The 18,872-nt window shown below is 34.9% G+C and overlaps 2 protein-coding genes across 8 annotated transcripts; one reads left to right on the top strand and one right to left on the bottom strand.

The window, feature by feature from the left end:
* The first annotated feature begins 223 nt into the window (after positions 1–223).
* LOC106710988 (transcriptional repressor p66-alpha) lies at positions 224–14,964 on the top strand. 7 transcript variants are annotated; one of them, XM_045684170.1, is made up of 21 exons: positions 224–276; positions 587–670; positions 1,480–1,561; positions 3,401–3,533; positions 3,741–3,889; positions 4,426–4,566; positions 5,222–5,320; positions 5,635–5,742; positions 6,318–6,404; positions 6,830–6,874; positions 7,189–7,287; positions 7,872–7,990; positions 8,552–8,735; positions 9,213–9,419; positions 9,795–9,892; positions 10,588–10,676; positions 10,916–10,968; positions 11,915–12,002; positions 12,718–12,843; positions 13,717–13,893; positions 14,816–14,964. In XM_045684170.1, the coding sequence occupies exons 2-20, from the start codon at positions 633–635 to the stop codon at positions 13,881–13,883; spliced, it is 2,112 nt and encodes a 703-aa protein (XP_045540126.1). In that variant the 5' UTR covers positions 224–276; positions 587–632; the 3' UTR covers positions 13,884–13,893; positions 14,816–14,964. The 7 variants fall into 7 exon arrangements, with proteins under 7 accessions (XP_045540126.1, XP_045540125.1, XP_045540127.1 ...); XM_045684169.1 differs by having other exon boundaries at positions 229–311; positions 590–670; XM_045684171.1 differs by lacking the exon at positions 224–276 and adding an exon at positions 310–326 and having other exon boundaries at positions 590–670.
* A 453-nt stretch (positions 14,965–15,417) lies between these two features.
* Positions 15,418–18,432, bottom strand: LOC106711001 (S-methyl-5'-thioadenosine phosphorylase; the record flags this gene model as incomplete). The annotated part of the gene is made up of 7 exons (XM_014503209.2): positions 15,418–15,569; positions 16,094–16,216; positions 16,660–16,746; positions 16,818–16,893; positions 17,083–17,262; positions 17,860–17,997; positions 18,251–18,432. Coding segments are annotated over 7 exons (822 nt in total), but the record flags the coding sequence as incomplete, so codon positions are not given.
* Positions 18,433–18,872: the final 440 nt, after the last annotated feature.

Raw genomic sequence — 18,872 nt, 5'->3', positions numbered from 1 at the left:
ATATACTTGTAAATTGCACGTAAAAGTTATTCTTAATCTGATAATATGATATATTAAATTAATTCCCCTGCTAAAAATCAAAGTTACGCTTAAATTGAATCCGGATTTATCTGCAAAAAAGTCACAGCATAAATTTGATAAATGTATAATGTTTCCTAAAATCGTATCTGTCTAGAAATTAAGAGATAATCTACAAACAATATTTTTTTTATAATCTGTTAATCTTGATGTGTATGTGTTTCGTGCGCTTCGTTTTTATATTATTTTATAATAGTATAATTATTTAATTATTGAATAGACGATATTTACAGGTAAATAAGAAAACGGTAACAATAAAAGTTTGTTTATTGTAGTAATAATGTTCCTGCACTATTTCGAAATTGTAATCAATTGATGGCCATTGTCAGTTACCTGTCACCCGGTCGTAGTCGTATAAAATATTCATGCATTCCCAAAAAAATGTATCATGTTGCAAAATAGACATCGTTGATAACATAGAATAACATACACCGATCATTTCTAGTATACACATACTTAAGAATTTTAAGATATTTTGATAATCCAAAATTAATTACTTATTGATTTTTAGATGTTAATTTGATCCCGTAATTGTATGAGTACATTAGGCCACAATGGACGTTGACGATTCGGCGGTGGATCTTAGCGTCAGGTAATACCTTATGTATTCTTAATACATAACACTTTATTTTTATGGTAGAATTGATGATTATTTTTTAAATTAGGCTAATATTTAAGTAATTATTAAATATTATACCATATGTTATAATTATTTTTCTATATCATCTATTTTATAAATAGAATTTTTCGGTTTAATATTATTGTAAGGTTTTTATCTAATGTAAGATACTTATTATACTTTTATATATGTTTTGAGAAGAGCACATCAATATAGTTCCCAGTAAACATCACCATATTTCTATTGAAGTTTGAATCCTTATAAGCTGTTGTATTAGATGAAAGATTTTCTATTGTATTGAAAAAAAAAAACAATAATAAGAAAAAATAAGAATAAAGTTTAAAAAAATCAATTAAAGTTGAACCGGGATAAGAGAGAATCCAAGGGACTGCAATATTTGCTTATAGAGGTTTCTCCCTAATTAAAGTTTCGGTCTTATTGTGGTTAGGCAGGTTTCTCTCTTATCCATGTTCAACTGTATTATATATGTATTTCAAATATACCATGATCATAGTATATTATGTAACTAATACACCAATGTTTCTTGTAACATTGAAAATAATGTATAAGATTGTGTTAGTATACGTACCTATTATGACTTTGTTTGTTGTCCAAATACTTTAGGCTCTAGGCTCTTCTATTACTTTATTCTGTTTTCAAACCATGCAATAAAAGAACTCTTTTGAGTAAGAGAAAAGAGATGTAACTACGTCTTTTGAGGTATTATGTTACATGGGTTGATTTCTTTTCATTAGATTCACATTGTTTATATGTTTTTGCAGATCCTTGCCTCCGGAATTGAGTGAATTGCGAGCGCTGACTGCAAGCGGACTTACTATAACTCCAGCTCAACCACCGCCACATGTAAGTTCGTAAAGAAATAATGTACAGTAGGAACTTTAGAGTATTTGCAATACCTAGCCCGCAACCCACATGGTACCTGAGGTACCGCCATTATTGTTTTAGTTAGGCCAAATCATATGTTGTATAATGTATCTTAAATTTCTTAATAAATATTGATTTTTGTTAAGTATTTGTTGTTAATAAACACAGAATGTGACTACATATACACAAAAATCGATTTTCTTCATATATTTAATTTTCCGTATGCTTAACGACAACAAATAGTAGGGTTAATAGAGTTTCCACTCTATTTGTTTTTCTTATGAAAGCCTGAGATGATATAAATTTGTTTTAATAGTTTTATTAGTTTGTTATTTTTAGTTTAATTATAATGATTCAAAAGACAGCTTTAATGAAATAGTAGCATTTATTTATTATAATGTAAAATTTTTTTTTTTTTTGCAATCATTACTGAAGATTGAAAAAGTATCTGTAAGTATTTAAATTTGATCTTTTCCTGGTTGTATATTAATACTCAAGTTTTACAATTTACAATAACATATAAAGTTATCCTCAAGCGAGAGTCCAAGGGTATATTATTCGCTTATACAGGTTGCTCTTTAAAGGTAGAGGAAGGCCAAAGAAAGTATGGATGGATTGTGTGAAAGAGGATATGCGTAAGAAGGGGGTAAATTCAGATATGACGGCTGATAGAGATGTATGGAGGAGTAGTACATACTGTGCCGACCCTCCATAGGGATAAGGGCAGGTTGATGATGATACAGGTTGCTCTTTTAAACAAGATCCTTGCTTACGGAGGTCTCCCATCGGGACTGGACAATGACTCTCGCTTATTAACTGTATTAGTAACAATAAAACTAGATTTTCATATAACTCTTAATGTAATAAGTATTTTTATAACATAACAACCTTTCGCCCGCGATTCCATCCGCGCGGAATTAAATAAACTTAATAAGTAGTGTATGTGTTCTTCTAGACTATGTTCTACTTCTGTGTAAAATTTCATCGAGATCAGTTGTGCCATTCTGGAGATATCTTCTAAAAAAACATCCATCCATCCATCCATCTAAACTTTCGCATTTATAATATTAGTAAGATATAAATTTGAATATTGCTAATGTTTAAAATCGTTTAATCTTGGCTTTGTTATTTAGGTCACAACTTGTTTGTCTGTTATCTAATGAATGAACAAACAAGGACACGTCATGCGAAATTATGTGTACATTATCACATTGACTTACGATGCTAATTAATTTATGTCTTAAATATGTGAGAATTTAGAATATTTTCCTTTAATTGTACATAGTTTATGTAACAGCAAGGCTGTTGTATGAAAGAGTCTTACATATTAAGAGATTCTAAAATAAGCTATTTTACTAATATTATAAAGGTGAATGTTTGTTTGATGGTATCTCCAGAATGGTTGCAATAATCTCGCTGGAATTTGGTATAGATGAAAAACAGAGTCAGGAAGAACACATAAGTTACTAATTAAGTTTTTTTTTTTTTTTTTTAATACCAATTGGACGGAGTCGCTGGAGACAGCTAGTTGTTAATTAAAAAACTCTCTTTTGAAGTTGATTAAAAACTAAACACTGTAACGCCATTATACTCCTAGAACAGTGTTTCCACCAACAAAATGTCACTTTTAACGCATTTTTTGAAATCGCCATATTTGAAATTGAATTACATCTTGATAAAACAAAACGTTTACAAAGCATTTTACACAAATAAGCTAAAAAAAGTAATAGTTAAGTATTTATAAGAAGTCATATTATGTATAAAATGTGACCATACATGTGTAACATAAATGTAAAATATGATCTTTGTATGGTGTAGGGCGCGAGTGGCAAGCGGGTGCTTCGCCCCCGTTCCGAAACGCGCAGCTATGCGGAGAGCCCGGACATCGTGCTGTTGCCCGCTGCGCCGCCGCATCGCAAACCAAATCTGCCCGCGCCCGCGCCATTCACAGGTTTGAAATACATTGCTTTGATGAAGGAAGTTCCAACATATTAATAGAACAATTTTTTTCGTACATTTGTTATAAAGTAAAGGTATTTTCGACTATCAACAGTAGGTAATTGTGTATGCAAGTGAACTCGCCAGGCGAGTCAGCACCGAATGTGTTGAAATTGGTTTATTATTTTTGGTATTTGAATTATATTATTCTTGTATTTAGATGTAAGCAGCAAGTTGAATGCGAGTGTGAACGTATCAATAACGCCGAGCGTGCCCGTGGCCGCGCCGGAGTCGCCGCGTGAACCACGCGATGATGAGGACTCGGAGGACGATGAGAATGATCCCCCACTGCCCATTGCTGGGCATACAGTGAGTTTGTACATATTCTCTATTATATTGATAGATACATTTACAGTGATAAAGCAAGCAATAAATATATTTGTTAAGTACATCAGTCAGCTCTCCCGCTGCAATACCACGACCATACAGGACAGGCGTTAAATGGAAGTTATTTAGTATAGATATTAGTCTGATTTTTGTGAGTGCTGGAGTATTAATTTTAGTCTCCTTTCCCTTGCCACCCATAACTCATAAGGAAAGGATGGGAAGGGGAAGTGAATTTGACGGAGGATCGGACACATAGCAATATGAAATATCCTCTTTCTGTGTGTCCCTTTCTACATTGATTTTATAAATAGGCAATTTGCAGCCTGCGATTTGCAGGCAGGTGGCTTCGCTATTTCGGCGAATTAAGGCGTTTGCCATCGTGTAATATAAAAAAGTACTAATTATTACGTATTTTTATTAATTTTATTCTCTTCACAAATAAAGTATACTATAAAAGTGTTGCGACAATAGAATTTGATCTTACAGTAAATTATAATAAGATATAATTTTCGTTGCAGGAACTATCAAGTGCTGAGATATGGGAGCGAGAGAGACGTCTGCGAGCTCTCAGAGAGAAGCTGCGCTCAGAGGAGACCCGGCTCGTGTTGTTGAGGAAACTGCGCCAGTCGCAGCAGACCACTGGAATACCACCCGCAAAGGTACTTGTAGCTGTTAACCCTTAATAGCCTGATTTACGGAAGTGATTTTTTTGGAAGTAATATGTCATAGATAAAATAAAACAATAATGACATTTGATTTTTTTTTCATTTCGTTGGAAAGAATAATATACAACAGTTAAATACGAACAGCCAACCTATAAAAAAAACTAATAGTACTGTGAACATTCGGTTTAAAAGGTTGGTATCAAAATTGAAACTCTAGGTTATTAAGGGTTAATTTACTAGCTAGCGTGAAATGATGTACAAGTATATCATCATCAGCTCACTATACGTCCCCAATGAGGGGCTCGGAACCTACCCCAAGTTAGGGGTGACTAGGACATAGTCAACATTAACCCAGTGTGTGTTGACTTCACACATATCATTGAATTTCTTCTCAGATATGTGCAACATCACGATGTTTTCCTTCATCGTAAGAATGTCGGATAAATGTACCTATGTAAATTGAAAAACATAGGTACATGACGGGATTCGAACCCAGGACCTGCAGATTAATTATATTATACGCAAGTGGAATTATTAGACATTTTTTAACAAGCATTTCATTGCTGAACTATATATATATATATAAGTTTTCTGTATTGATATTAGGGCTCATATTGTATGAGATAATATTAGAGTATGTACATAACAGGACACGACAACGGGCACTGCGCTCGCGGGCAGCGGATGTGTGGTGCCGCCAGGTGTCACAGTAACCCCTGCACCACCTCCAGCACACCAACAGAACAAGGTATAGTCAAGGAAATTAATTCATACCCCACTTGTAAATGTCAATGTTACATTTTAAATGACAATATATGCAAATGTTTAGATGGATGGATGGATGTTTGTTAGAAGATATCTTCAGAATGGTTGCATGGATCTTGATAATTTTTTGTATAGATGTAGAACAGTTTGGAAGAACAAATATGTTACTACTTAAGTTTTTGTTTAATGTCGCGCCGACGGAGTCGCGGGCGACAGCTAGTTATGAAATATAAATATATTGGTATTTAAATTTGTATTAGTTAAAAGTTTGTTTTAAAAATGTTGGTACATTTGCAGAGGTCTAGTACAAGCGTGGCTGCAGGTAACAACCTGTCTTCGAGTACTCGTCGGCCTTCCAGCTTGCCCGGCGGAGCTACACTCACACCGGGGATATATCGCACACAGGTACATACATACATACAATCATACATACAAACAAACAAACATACATACATACATACAAAAATATACAATTACTTGTTTCACGCAAATTCATTCTAACTCATCCGATGAAAAATATTGCATCACTAAGATATGAAAGTTTGTTTAATCCATGATTAAGTCCATCCAGAATTAAAGAAAGCAGCATAAATTATAGCATAGTGTAGGATAATATTTCAGAATGATAATATATGGTTGGAATTTAATTAGAAATTAAAAATATATAAAAAGGGCTTTGTCAATACAAAAGGAGATGTCAAATTATAATAATTGTTGTAATATTATAAATAGAAGATTTTGCTGACGGAATTAAGATGTAAACTGTAATTAAATAAGGGAATAATTAAGATATTAAGATGTTTTATGAGGAAAACAGTTTTTCGATATGAGCCACCCCTTACAATAACATGTTATTTGAGACAATATTTTATATCTATGCTAAATTTAAATAGGATATGTTAAATTTAACAGTTGAATTTTAATTCTATAGACAAATTATTATATTTAATTATGTATATTAATTATAATTTACTAAACAGAATTCAGCGAGTGGTGGCGCTAGTATCACTCCATCAGTGACTATAACACCTGCACCGCCGCCAGCCACACAACATGCACAACCAAAGGTATACCATTTTATTAACTAAATATGTTTAATGTTAGCTTAAAAGATTAATTTGAGAGCATCGGTGGTTCAAGGGTTAAGCACTTGACTTGCAATCAGCAGGTCCTGGGTTCGAATCCCGTCATGTATCAATATGTTTTTGGATTTACATATGTACATTTATCCGACGTTCTTACGATGAAGGAAAACATCGTGATGCTGCACATATTTGAGAAGAAATTCAATGATATGTGTGATGTCAACCCGCACTTGGCCAGCGAGGTTGACTATGGTCTAGTCACCCCTAACTTGGGGTAGTTACCCCTCAGTGGTGACGTATAGTGAGCTGATGATGATGAAACAGTCTAAAATCCTAGGTTTTTTTGTAGTTTTAAAGTTAATTAGTTACAATTATATAATAAATAAGTTATAAAATTTGATTACAAGCCCGCTCAGGATAATTCCTCAGTCACCAGTAGCACAAGTGATGCAGTGAGTATGGAGAAGTGATGTCATTTTTTGTACCACATTTGTGTTTCCACTGCCGAAACATATACAGATACATATTTATATCATAATACAGGGAAGTTTTGGCAGAAGAGATTAATGGTTTAAAAATGTTACCGTTGGTTTCTGAGATTTAAATCTCTGTATAAAACATATTTCATCCTTGTCTTTGACAAAACAGAGACAATAATATCTCAGAAATCAACAGTATTTTATTTAAAATATTGAGTTGTATTATATTTACTTAATAAAAACTGTTTTTTTTTTTAATTTATTTAATATTTGATATATTTTTGTAGGCAAGTTCTCGCAGTTCAGATGACAGTCAGACGCCGGCACAGCGCCAGGCCGCAGCAAAACTCGCGCTACGCAAACAACTAGAGAAGACATTATTACAGGTGTGATCACATTTTTAATTTCAAAATTTCGTGCTTATTTACTTATATACTGTTCGTAAGAAATAGACTCATTGTGGTAAGAATACCGTTTCTTAGGAACAATAAATGATATTTTTGTTTAAATCATTTCTATTCATCTGAACTGCTGATCATTTTGAATATAAAACTTTACTGTATATGTTTTTGGAACAGAAGTTCCGGAGGACTCATTTTAGTCGTCTTTACTTTAGACCTTTTACTTATGAGAATGGGAAGGGGATGAAGATTTCACGAGGTGACGCATAGCAAAGGAAAATATTATAATTACAAAAAAAAAATTAGGTACACAATTTTATATTCTTCTCGATGGTTTCTTTAAGCTATCGTATATGTTTGAAGCGCAAATTTCGCAAGACAAAACTTCAATTATTAACTTTGCATCAAACAAGAAAATGGACAACTAAAATTTACAATTTTTCTTCTTTACGATGTTACTTTCAATCATGGGGTAAATCGCAAAATTGTGACTTACCACAATCTACGTAGGAGTCATCGATAGTCATGTTAATAAGATAAGAGTGAGAAGAATAATATTTATGGTACAGATTCCGCCGCCCAAGCCTCCGCCGCCAGAGATGAACTTCATCCCGTCGCCTAGCAACACTGACTTCGTGTACCTCGTCGGTCTCGAGCATGTCGTCGACTATCTCACCAACGAGGAGCGGTCAGTAACGTACCTCGTAGCAGTTATAGGGTTAAAGAGGCCTTACATTACAATATTTAAAAAAACTTATATTTTTAATCTGTGCCTTTTCGGCAGTGGTAATTAATGCTGGCAACATTGGTAGGGATATTGTTAGCTAATTAATAATGGATCATCATCAGCTTACTATACGTCACCACTGGGGGGGCTCGGAGCCTACCCTAAGTTAGGGGTAGTTACACACATTCCCTCTGGGCTGGTTCACTTCACATATATCTTTGAATTTCTTCTCATATATGTGAAAGTTGCATTACGATGTTTTCCTTCATCTTAAGAATGTCGGATAAATTTTGTACATGTATAAATCGGAAAAACACATTGGTAGGCGGGATTCGAACCAAGGACTGACAAAAGACAAGTCAAATGTTTATTTAATAACAGCTCTTCGTTCTTAAAACGAGTCACAGCGGTATTTTTCACATTTGTATTCATAGAAAGTTTGAGAAAAAACTCCAAACAAACATCTATTCATCCATCCATCCATCCAAACATTCGCATTTATAATATGATATAATTGTGCAGCATGCCGCGCTCGAGTGTGCCGGCGGTGTGCGCGCAGTGCGGGTGTGACTTCACCGCAGTGTGGCGCTGGGAGCGAGCGCCCGCGCCCGCAGCGCGCCGCCAGGACCCCACCTTCAGCTGTGCGCCCGCAGCGCGCAGACTGTGCGAGCTCTGTGTCTCTGGGAATGTTAAACGTGCTCTCAAGGTACGTACTTTCATACAATCCTATCAATTATATTCTTGCAAAACATTAACAATAGTAGAAATTGTAAGTTTGCACATGGTTATACGAGTATTGATTGATAGCCCGAATACGACACTTGCAAACACTAGAACTTTATGTCAAAGTTTAGTTGTTTGTTAATTTTTTGAATGTATTTGTTTCGTTTGATTTTATTTCAGATTTCTGATGAATAGTTTAATTTTAAATCTTGTTGATCCTTTTTCTGAACGACCTTTTAGATATGACAGATACGAATGATGTCAATAGGATTTCATAATCCAATAATTTAAACAGATATCATGGACTACATTGTTATATATATAAAAGAATTTCCTTGAAAAATCCTTCTTCTTTTATTTCTGTTATAATTTTTTGGGTAAAGAAAGACTAAAAATAGACTTTAAGCGTAAACTTCGGTGTATATAATAATTCACATTTTATCAAATTATTATTGTATAGGCGGAGCACACAGCGCGCCTGAAGACGGCGTTTGTGCGCGCGCTGCAGCAGGAGCAGGAGATCGAGCGACGTCTGGCCGCGCCCGCGCCCTCCCCGCCGCCCGCACCTCCACCTGCACACGCGCCCGCACCTGCGCACGCGCACGCGCACAACACGCACGCTGCGCACTCCTCGCACACGTCGCACTCATCGCATCGCACACCACAGGTAATTACATAACAACATAAGTTTATTAATCGTCTTTTAATTCAAATATTAATTTACTAGCTGTGCCCGCGACTTCGTCCGCGTGAAATTCTGTCTTCGGATAGAATATTTTACGATAATTATTTTACTTAACCGAAAATAAGTTTCAAGCTTCTAACTGTAAAAATGACGATAATTCCATACAAACTTTTAACCCCACTTTCAACCCCTTTTTCGCGTTAAAATGTAGCCTATGTCCTTCCTCGGGCTCTAGACTATCTGTGTACCAGATTTCATTTAAATCGGTTCAGTAGTTTTGGCGTGAAAGCGAGACAGACAGACAGTTACTTTCGCATTTATAATATTAATAAGGATAAACTAAAAAATATCTGACAGATGTCAGTGTCGCGATCGTCGTCCCGTACGCCGGCACCCGCTGCCGCAGCTGCGCCCGCACAGCAGCCCGCCGCCAAGCCGTCGCAACCCTCCAACAGGTATAGATTAACTTACCTCACTGCAAGTAACACTATATAACAACAAAACAACAAGGCATCTGCGATTCCTCTGGTATTGCAGATGTCCATGGGCGTCGATGAACACCTTGGTGTTCCCGCTGCTCGTTTGCCCCCTTCTCTTATAAAAAAAAAAAAAAAAACTATAGGTAGACAAAGTTATTTGACCCGGTTGGCATGTAAAGTGAGTATAATGTCAAATTGGTTGTGTACTGTAAGGATGCTATGCAGTTGTTTGTAAATAAAAAAATCAAATAAAAAACTGCCACCATGTTACTGTCAAATCAAATCCTTACTGGACTGTAGGTGTCTTCTTTTGTGTAAGTAGGTTTTATATATTTTCTACATAAGTTATCTATTAGAGAGCCGCAAGCAAATAGCGGATCGCTTTATATTAGTTGATCCTACGCCAGTTTAAATAATCAAGTAGAAAATTTAAAATATACAGATTATACTAGCTGTCGCCCGCGACTCCGTCCGCGCGCAGTTAAAAAATGGGGGGGGGTATGAAAAATAGGTGTTGACCGATTCTCAGACCTACTGAATATGCTCACAAAATTTCATCAAAATCGGTCAAGCCGTTTCGGAGGAGTATGGCAACGAAAACTGTGACACGAGAATTTTATATATTAGATAAGTTATTAAGCTAAATTGATTTATAAATGTTAACCTTTTAGCAGCCGGTCGGCGAACTCTTCGGAGACGTTATCGCGCCATCATTCTGAGCGAGCGCGTGAACAAGACGTGCCCGCCAAGAAAGGTAAAGGTAACACGGCTTGTATCACACACTTTTTTTATTTATCCTTTATTTCTTCGAAAAAAATAACATTAACTGTGGGTTTCTGAGACTGAATTCCTGTTTAAAAATATTGCTATCTCTGTTTTGTCAAAGATAATGACAAGGATGAAATATGTTTTATACAGTGATTTTTATCTCAGCAACCTACTGTAAGGAAATTTTTAGATATATTTAAAAAGATATTTAACAATGTCTTTATGTTTAAGGATCATCTTCGAGTACAGCCAGTCAAGGAAGCAGTTCTAGTAAACAACATCAGGTGAATATTTGATGTTAAAGTTTATACTTTCCGGTTTCCATATTGTAAATGATACATAATTTAGTAGTTAATTGATTTAATGAATGATTTCGTTGATTATTATTTAATTACTAACTATGTTTGTTATATTAAAATATCGACGGAAGAAAGCTAAATACGACAAAATGTATCTCAAAATATCTAGTTTTACACCAGAGCCAAAAAATTATTTCAAAAAATCATAACTCCTAAATTAATAAAGATAGGAAGTTGAACTTTGGAACATATTTCTATAAATTTAAACGTTATTTGATACTGTTGATTGGAATGTCCTAAAGTTACTACTTCATTGATTTTTAACTAGTTACAGCAATTGATGTTAACTTATTTGAGTCAATTATCGAGATACGACATTTCTGCTTCATGCCGTCGTCGATATGTTGAAAGTAATAAAGTGTAAAAATTTTTAAATATACATTAATATATAGTAACTAGCAGACTATATCTTACGTCTTACTAATATTATAAATGAGAATGTTTAGATGGATTTTATTTGAACCGGAACATCTCAACGGATCTTGATTGAAATTTGACACAGATATAGAACATAATCTGGAAGAACACATAGGCTACTAATTACGTTTTTAAATTCTAGCTAGTCTAATATAAAACGGATACAAATGCTTCTTTCGTGATTAGATAGTTTTGTAATAGCGTCATCTCATGGCAATATAGTTGAACACAAAAACTTTCAAAGCTTTCTCAATGTTATGTTTTATTACGAGAATCTTTAATATAGATAGAACTGTATTTAAATTAAATTAAACCTAGATTTGGCTACTTAAATACAGGTGTACCTAGTTAAGGAGTCAAGACGATACTGATGCTGTAATCATTTAAGTAGTCATTAAATAATCTTTATTTATTTAGATATAAAATAATGAAGGAATGTATTTATGTGTATCAGCAGTTGGCAGCGGCTGCGGCTGCGCAGATGGCGTTTGAGCAGCACAGCGCTGCTGCTATGCAGGCGCTGCAGCATCAACTGCTAAGAGGTAAAATATCTTGATATCTTACTAATATTATAAATACTTTGAAATACTAATATATCTAAAATTCCAATACCTCCATATAGATAAAATAAAAACTTATTTGTCGTTATTTAATTAAGAAATTGAAGTAAATTTTCTTAGGAAAAAAAATACGTTTCTGATTTCTATATGTGTGTATAAAGTAAGTGACACTTTTCTATGTAATTATTTGTCCACTTATCTATAAATGGACTGGCTATCAGATGTAGTATTTTGTGTCAATTTGATTATCACCATTTTGGCGCTGATGGTACCTGTATGTGGTGGTGGTGAGGATTCGAACTAATTTAGATAGATAAAATTAACTGTCATGTAATCACTAGTCGCTTTTATTTTTATTTTATATTACACAAGGTGGCAAACAAGCAAGCAGTCACATGAATTCGCCGAAATGGCGAAACGACCGCTGCCTTTAGACATTCGTAATTGCAGATGAGTTGCCTATCTTCAATCGACGAAGGAGGAGACGCACAAAAAGAGAATATTTAACCTTCCTATGCATCTCCTCCATCAAATACACATCCCCTTCTCATCCTTTCCTTATAAGAAAAGGGTGGGAAGGGAAAGAGGACTAAAATTAAGCCTCTGGAAATCGTAAACAAGCAATAGTTTTATCCAAGCAATCGCCTATCCATTTATAGAGATCAGTGTATTTGTATGTATGTATGTATGTATGTAGGTCTGAGCGGTGCGGCGGGCGGCGGCGGCATGTCTGCGGCGGCGGCAGCGGCAATGATGCAGTTCTCTCCGTTACTGTACACATACCAACTAGCGATGGCGCAGGCCTCAGCGCTAGGTAAGCGCAGTACGTATTCACCAAACATACCATTATATACATACCATTTATCTATATTTACGATACAAACTAATAATCTATCCAAAGATTGATTGATAGTTCTGAATTTTTTAATAGTTGTTGCAAATGTTCATCAGATATTACATCTAATATATAAAATTCTCGTGTCACAGTTTTCGTTTCCGTACTCCTCCGAAACGGCTTGACCGATTCTCATGAAATTTTGTGAGAATATTCAGTAGGTCTGAGAATCGGCCAACATCTGTTTTTCATTTTTTTTTTAACTGCGCGCGGACGGAGTCGCGAGCGACAGCTAGTAACATATAATTATAAATATATAAAATCATTTAATTAACATTAAATGATTTTATATAAGCAAAATTTAATTGAAATAGATTATTGAGTTTGTATCACCAAATGTGTAATCCAAAAATCATGTCTATCACCGCCATTTTAATATAAATATCAGACAAACAATCAACCATGTTTCAATAGATAATTTTAATCAGTCATAAACCGTATTTTTTTTTAAAAAGTTTCTAACGTTCATCGCTTTTTTATAAAGTTAATATTAATCATTGTCATCTTTGGCCTTTTCCTACTTACGCAGGGTTGGCAACACAAGGTTTAATAAACCTTAGTTTTGGTTTAAGTTTTTACAGCCGGCCGCCAATATGTCGCCAACCCTACTTGGTACAAAAAATAATAAAGTTAATAATCAATCATAATAAATCAACTTACAATATAAATTTGCTCTATAGATTATTCCAATTGTATTAATAAAAAAAAATGGTTGATTTTATTTTACACGATATCTTTGGATAGTATAAAATGATGAGATATGATGTGAGCACGATGTCTGCTGACTGTGTGTGGTTGCAGCGGGCAAGGGTGGGGGTGGGGGCGCAGTGGGGGGTGTGGGAGGTGTGGGGGGTGCGGGGGGCGCGGCGGCGGTGGCGGAGATGCAGCGGGTGGCTGAGGCCCAGCGTCAGTACCTGCTCGACATGATACCCGGACAACATGGACGTAACCCCTGGACTAAGAACTGAACCGCACCAGGTAAAATCTTCATCTTACATATAAATGCGAAAGTTTAGATGTATGGATGGATGGATTTGTTGATGGAGAGGTAAAAACATCGATTATGAGATAAGAGATGTATGTCAAAGATATTTGACCCGGTAAGAGGCGCTGATATCGCGGTTGGTTCTGTCACAATACATATAAAACCTCATCTTACTTCTTACTAATATTATAAATGCGAATGTTTGGATGGATGTTTGAATGTATCTCCGGAACGACTCAACGGATCTCGATGGATTTCGGCATAGATGTAGAACATACGAACGGCTGAAAGAACACAGGCTACATTTCACGTTTTTTTTAATTCCGCGCAGACGGAGTCGCGGTCGACAACTAGTTAAACATAAAAAAAAAACATTACAGCTACAGTACAAAGAGAATCTTTCGATATTTAACGTTAACAGGAGGGCTCTAGTGAGCTGTTATAATTTTGATTTTTGTCCACCGGGTCAAATATCTTTGTTGTTCTGTAACTCTTCTAAATTGTGAACAACACACCCTAAACAAATTGCATTCTCTCCGAAGCGATTTCAAGACTTAGGAAAGTGTATAGAACTGACACATGGTAATTAACAATCATGTGACTTATTGAAAGATATTGCCAGTTCAATACATTTTTGAAGTTCGTTATGAAATCACTTCGGAATGTACTTTGTCTATGGGAACAATTGTTTCTTTTTGAGTGCCGATTGATTAATATCTGGTTTAAAATATGCCAGTACAGTAAGATCATGGCACTGGCATAATGTAAACACTAACTGACGCCAGTGAGACCAAATAGTCTATTCCAGGACAGTAGTCCTATTGTACTGGCATAATGTAAAACTAAATATTTAATTAGTAATTACCAAATTAATTCATACGTTGGAAATTAATTTTAACATAATTTTATTTACAGATGGAAGGTGAAAGAAGAAATTGAGTAATTATGTTAAGGTATTTTCAGTTTTAAGTAATAAGCTAGATAGATATTCAACTTAGATACATTTGAAAGTTTGCGTTATTTATACATTATGTTCTAGCAATTATTCATAAAAAAAATACGTAAAACAATTAAATTAAAAAAATAGATTATTTCTGACTCATATAATTTTTTAGCATATACAGTGATTATTATTGCAGCGAGTTATAAAGTAACTGAAAAAAAAAACGTATTGCTGTTTTAATTTTTTTCAATGGTAATAAAAAGGATGATGATGTTTTTACACAAGTATTTCGATAATGAAAACGCATTGTTATACAAATTGATTATAAAGTAATAGAAGTTGCTAGAAAATTTTGTATTTTTAAAATTAATTCTTCATAAATATTGCACAACATTAAAATACGTAAAAAATGTTTAGGTTAAGAGGTAATTTTATTACATATTATGTCGGAATAAAATCGTGTGACATTTTTAAATATATTAGTGTAATTTTCATTTTATATTTCTTATGTAAGATTGATAATAAAATAATGTATTGAATAAAATGATTTTTAATAATATAACAAAATTTTCCCTTAAATATTACGGTGTTTCTAACGCAGTATTGCCGTCTCTCTCACACTCCTTGAGAAAGACAGAGATAGCAATATGTTCTTGTTTTACGAAAGTAGAAATTTATATAATTTGTACTTCACTCCTTCAACATGATTGCAGATGACACCATATTCTGAAATATAAATATTAAAACATTTCAATCAAAAATTTAAACGTCATAAAATACTAGCTTTTACCCGCGACTTCGTCCGCGCGGAATAAAAAAAATGCACACAAGATAAAAAAGTTCCTATGTCCGTCTCCTAGTTCTAAGCTACCTCCCCATAAATTTTCAGCTTAATCAGTTCGACCGATCTTGAGTTATAAATAGTGTAACTAACACGACTTTCTTTTTTATATTTAGATGTTTTAAACTGGGATATTCGTCTCAGAAACCCACGGTAAATGTTTTTTTTTGTTGTGTTTACTAGGAAGTTATTATCAATGAAAAAAAAATGAAAGTTGGGTGGAATAATCAATAATGTTGCATATTTGAGTTCTATTTTCATGTTAAGATTATTTATCTTGGGTCAGCCCTGTGTTTGTATGTATTTAAATTACTACTTATTATTATTATTTTTGCTTTCAGCAAGGAAGTTGATATGGAAAAAAAAACTACTATATCAGTCACAAACATTAATCTGTGTAATTTCTTACCTCGTGTGCATCCAAATATTCTAGATCAGTGTCAGCGGCGAGGATCTGCACAGCATCCAGAATAACGTCAGCTGCTTTCTTCACATTCTTAGAAAACATCTCCAGCACTTCACTCACCGACACCTGCATAAAAAAATTACTTAAATTCGCTGAAATAGCGAAGCGACCTCTGCCCATAGACATCTGTAATAGCAGACTTTTCCAACCTTTAATCAACAGGGATGCACAGAAATGGTACATTTCTCCATTCTTGTACATACACTCCTCCGTCAAATCCTTATAAGAAAAAATGGGAAGAGGATTAAAGATCTCCAGCCATGTAAAAGGAATTGTTTGTATGTAATTTAAATTATGACTACCTGAAGTTTAAATGACTGTAGTGAGATGTCATTTTAGACTTATTGAAGTCTATGTATTGAGTATGTAGTGAATTTGCCAGTTTGAAATAATTACACAGTGTTATTTGAAACGCGCTATAGAAGTATTTTGCAGTAGTTATTGTTCTATCTTAACTTGCTAACAGTTAATATTGTCTAAAATTAGTTAAAGATGTTTGTACAACTTACAGATTTCTCGTCCTTCCTCCAGCAGTCGTAGTCAGTGACGAGAGCCACGGCCGCGTAGCTCAGACCCGCCTCCTTCGCTAAATTCACCTGATACCAGTAAATATTATTACACTAAATATATTTAGATTATTTTTATAAAATTTCAAATAATACAATACCTCTGGGACAGTGGTCATGTTAACAAGATGTCCGCCCCATTGTCTATGCATGAGGCTTTCTGCGCGACTCGAAAACCTTAAACAGTTTAATTTAATTACGATCGATAAAGGGAAGGTCTCTTACCCTTCCCATTTTAAAGTCATTAACCGTTGATCACCTTTCACGCGAACTTTTGCCTGTCCTTTATTCAATATCTTATTATCATCTTATTAAAAAAAAGTTTTTGTACAAATGTTTCTGCGGTGAAAACTCATAGTTACATACCTAGGTCCTTGTATGACAACAGCGGTACCATTTTCATGATACTTGTACCCTCTGAGACGAGCTGCATCTTGAAGAGCGCGGCGAGATCTCTCGCAGAACGCGGGGTGCATGGGCAAGTGACACACGCCTCGAGGTCCACCCTCAGTGCGGTCGTAGAAAGTACACTTCCTACCCCATGTACTGAAACACATTACAAAAAAATGTGAGCCGTCATGGGACGCCTGGCAGATGTGAAATATCGTGTGTGTACAATATGCATAAAAGATAATATTATTAAAATTATATACTGAGGTATATATATATGTATACCTCAGTATAGTTTGGCGACCCGTCGCCACGGCAAGCGTCGCCACGCCAACAATTCGGTTTACAAGTGATCCTATAGATGTTTCACATCAAAAATGACGGTACACTGAAGATAAGCACAAAAACATGTTATCTCTCGTCTTTTCAGAACAGATGATATTTTTATTGCAACTGTAATGACAGTGAAAACTCATTGTAAAGATAACTTTTAAGACAAACACATAAAAGACATTTAAAGAAAATGAGTAAAAAACTTTATAATTTCCATTGTTGGCTCATACAAAATGTTTTCGTCCCTTTTGTTTTCTTTGAAAAAAATAGAGATAACAATATGTTTGTAAATGTTCCAGCAGTAAAAAAGTTAATCCGAAATTTATGGTTAGTTATAGTTTATGGATAGTTTAATTTTCATTATCAGATGTAAGTAATTCACTTTAACTATTACACATTTTCAATTAACTATTAATGTACCGATCAATGAAATCATCCAGTATGACCAGGTCTCCGGGCTGGTAGTCCTCGACCAGTGAGCCGGTAGCCGTGGTGGCCAACACATGTGTACAGCCTGCCTGTTTCAGTGCCCAGATATTGGCACGGTAGTTCACGTCACTAGAAAATAAAATAAAAATATTGAGCAATAAGAAATGTCCTAAATATTCAGGAAAAGATAGGAATAATGGTAACAAAAAATAAAGTAAATAAAAAGGTCTTCCATTCTATAGAATATTGATTATTCTGCCGATGACCTATTTCAAGTTGTCATGTACTTTTTCCTATGTAATTATTAGGACTAGAGGAAATTTCTATATGGTTTCCTTATGTTGTGGCATGTGTCAAAATTTGTATGTGGAAGAAATTTTACCTAGGCTGATACTGATGTTTCCTGCCATGTCTCGCCAGTAGTACACATGGTACACCCGCTATCTGCCCACTAAGTAGCACATCTGAAGGTTTCCCGAACGGCGTACTGAGATCCAGCTCTATAGGATTCTCGAACAAGTTGGGATCGTCGAAGCCCGATCCGCCGATGATTCCAATCTGTATTAAGGTTTAAAATAATGTTTTATTAATATTTAGAATTAATCAAAAATTCCCAAGCGCAAAAGAATCTCCCTCCACTCTCCTCTCTTCATCCATTCATTCAGCCTCGTTTCGGCCACTGCTGGGCATAGGCCTCCCCCAAAGATCACCACAATGATCGGTCCTGTGCAACCCGCATCCAGGATACTCCCGCAACCTTGACCAGATCATCGGTGCATCTCCTCTCTTACTTACGTTTAAATCGTAGTAGCATTAAAAGTGTTAAGTAATACTTCGTAAGAATCTTAGTACAAGTTAAAAGCTCTCCTTTACTGTTGCCAATATATAAGATTATATTTAGTCTTCCAAACACAGTCAATAATATGCCCAGTTTATAACCAGTCTAGTTTTTAGTTCCAGCACTGAATTCGATCGTTGGACTGGAATAATATAAACTGCCCAGT

This window comes from Papilio machaon, chromosome 25 (assembly GCF_912999745.1).
Source record: "Papilio machaon chromosome 25, ilPapMach1.1, whole genome shotgun sequence".
NCBI classification, from domain to species: domain Eukaryota; kingdom Metazoa; phylum Arthropoda; class Insecta; order Lepidoptera; family Papilionidae; genus Papilio; species Papilio machaon.
This window is presented reverse-complemented; position numbering and strand designations above follow the sequence as displayed.

Excerpts from the sequence above, each read along its gene's own strand:
- LOC106710988 (XM_045684170.1), top strand. The coding sequence starts at position 633 with ATGGACGTTGACGATTCGGCGGTGGATCTTAGCGTCAG. Across the intron at positions 8,736-9,212 it reads ATGTTAAACGTGCTCTCAAG|GCGGAGCACACAGCGCGCCT; the intron begins GTACGTACTTTC and ends ATTATTGTATAG. Across the intron at positions 10,969-11,914 it reads GTTCTAGTAAACAACATCAG|CAGTTGGCAGCGGCTGCGGC; the intron begins GTGAATATTTGA and ends TATGTGTATCAG.